The following is a 2,155-nucleotide window of genomic DNA, read 5'->3' on the forward strand; positions in this document are numbered from 1 at the left end:
CAACTTACTCCCTCCGTAAAGAATTATAAGAGCATTTAGATCACTAATCTAAATGTAATCTAAACACTCTTATATTTCTTTACAGAGGGACTATTCTTTTGCGAAGGTCAGTTAGCTCTTAAGAGGCCGCAGTGCGGAATTATTGAAATCAAAAGAAGAGACTAGTTTGTTCTATGTACCACCAACAGACCAAGTTATATTACAGTAGCTGCTAAATCCAACAAAGGAACGTAACAGCTATGAAACAAGTGACAACATGAAGGGAAGAACCAGCTGTTACTCCCATCTGACCGACTAGCTATATATAGCTAAACTTACACACAAAAAATGCCTATAAACTGAAAAAAAAAACTAACTACAAAATTGAAAGGGTTTACACACAGATGCGACGATCGATCCTAAGCTCGACCCTCCATGCACGTGCCTCCATTCTTAATTCCTATCCCTGTGTGTGCCCTCACTGCCTAGATGCTCTGTGGCCATCTAGTCCGTCTACGCCTGGAATCAAGGAGAAACAAGCTTACTCAGACCACAGCACACCACGAGACGAGCAAGCAGCCAGGCACATGGTACATCAGAGTGCGTGTGTACCTTTTATCTGTTGTGGATGGGATTCCAGACCGAGCGCGGTATCTTCCGGCGCCCCAGGATCGCGCCGGCGTTCCTGAAGGGCTTCTTCGCGCCGTCCACCCGCATCCGCTGCTCCGACTTGTGCGTCGACGGCGGCGTCACCAGCAGCCGCCGGGCCGGCCGGTACTGTCCAGTCCCGTCGACGCCGGCCAGCACCAACGACGATGAGCTCAGGAACAGAAGCGGCAGCAGCAACAGCAGAAGTGGTAGCCTCACCGGACGACATAACCTGCTGGAAGAAGAACTCATCTTACTTGGGGGTCGGGCCTCTGCTCTGCTCTGGTGCTGTGGTATGTTCTTCTGGGGCAGTGTGCAACGAGGAAGGAAGGAAGGAAAGGTAGTGGGTGAGGTGTGGCAGGGGTAGAGAATATGGATGGGAGCAAGGATCGAGGAGAGGTGGTGGTGGGAGTTAACGTGGGCTTTGCGTGGGTTTTATTTCCGGTGGCAGGTTACTCAGTGTGATCGCTTAGCATACGAATGGCTACGAGACCAACTAGCTAGCGGCGGTCTGCGGGTCGGATCCTCGGTTCAGATAGTATCTGACAGCGTAAACATTCATTCAGAACGCTAACGGGCCCCCGGAACGGGTGCTGCTGACACTGTGCGATCCCAACCCGATACACAGGGGTGTGCTAATCTACTTAATGAATGGATGGATCAAGCCGGTGGGATCGGCTGGATCATGTGCTAACCAGTTATCTAATCCGCCTCCCACCGGGAGAAGTCAGGCCGGGGTGTGTGTGATCGCTGTCATGTGCGTGCCGCGCCTTTGACTGTACCGCAAAACCCTTTTCTGCCTTGGACCAAGAGGGGCAATCGCAGCGTGTAGTGGTTGGTTCCATGCAGGGAATGCATTTCTTAAGCTCGCAATCATGTGTGTCTTGCCGGGATCACGTGACGCCCGGAAATTAAACATGGCCGATCGATGCTTTCACCGGCCGAATCGAGTGTGGTCAAAATATGTGTTTCTGCATGCGGCTTCACCTTCCACACGCGCAGGAACATGGTGATTGATGTTCTCCACTTTGTTAAGTGCCGCCGTGATATGAAGAAGAAGAAGAAGAAGAAGAAGAAGAAGAAGAAGAAGAAGAACTGTGGTTAATCAGCCACGATGACAGTTGCAGACTTGCAGTAGTCCGCACCTTCATGGTCAGGAGTGTCAAGTGTGCCATGCACCTTGATGGTAAACGGGCTGGAAAACATGAGATCCGATCAGGGATCGACTGAAGTTGGTTAACTGAAGTGTAGAGGGAGAGAGAGCCATATTCTATCATTCCTCGATCGGGTGCAACAGGCAAGCGGTTCAAAAACCAACCCTGTATGTAGTAGTATGAAACACTGACGAACCAGATTCAGTGGAGCGCAGTGTGTCTGTCAGAATGTCAGTGCGCTTGCATTGGGATCGGAGCCGGCCGGTCTCAGGCAGCGGATCCTAGGAAGGATGGCACGCTCTTGGTGGATGCGCTTAACAACTACAGTACTTTACTCGATTACTCCTTTTCTCGAAAGCTTAGTGTGTTCTTAA

At 50.7% G+C, this 2,155-nt stretch overlaps 1 protein-coding gene across 1 annotated transcript; it reads right to left on the minus strand.

Annotated features, from left to right (window-relative positions):
- Positions 1–240: 240 nt before the first annotated feature.
- Positions 241–1,000, minus strand: LOC119327587. The gene is made up of 2 exons (XM_037600685.1): positions 592–1,000; positions 241–498 (listed from the first exon to the last, which is right to left on the minus strand). Exons 1-2 carry the CDS (start codon positions 854–856, stop codon positions 458–460), a joined length of 306 nt encoding a protein of 101 aa, XP_037456582.1. The 5' UTR covers positions 857–1,000; the 3' UTR covers positions 241–457.
- Between the last annotated feature and the right edge of the window lie 1,155 nt (positions 1,001–2,155).

This window comes from Triticum dicoccoides, chromosome 7A (genome assembly GCF_002162155.2).
Source record: "Triticum dicoccoides isolate Atlit2015 ecotype Zavitan chromosome 7A, WEW_v2.0, whole genome shotgun sequence".
Classification (NCBI taxonomy): Eukaryota; Viridiplantae; Streptophyta; class Magnoliopsida; order Poales; family Poaceae; genus Triticum; species Triticum dicoccoides.

What these genes read in the sequence shown, in the direction of transcription:
- LOC119327587 (XM_037600685.1), bottom strand. Translation starts at nt 856, where the DNA reads ATGTCGTCCGGTGAGGCTACCACTTCTGCTGTTGCTGCTGCCGCTTCT. An exon ending in CCATCCACAACAGATAAAAG is followed by an intron (nt 499 to 591) that starts GTACACACGCAC and finishes CCTTGATTCCAG; the next exon opens with GCGTAGACGGACTAGATGGC.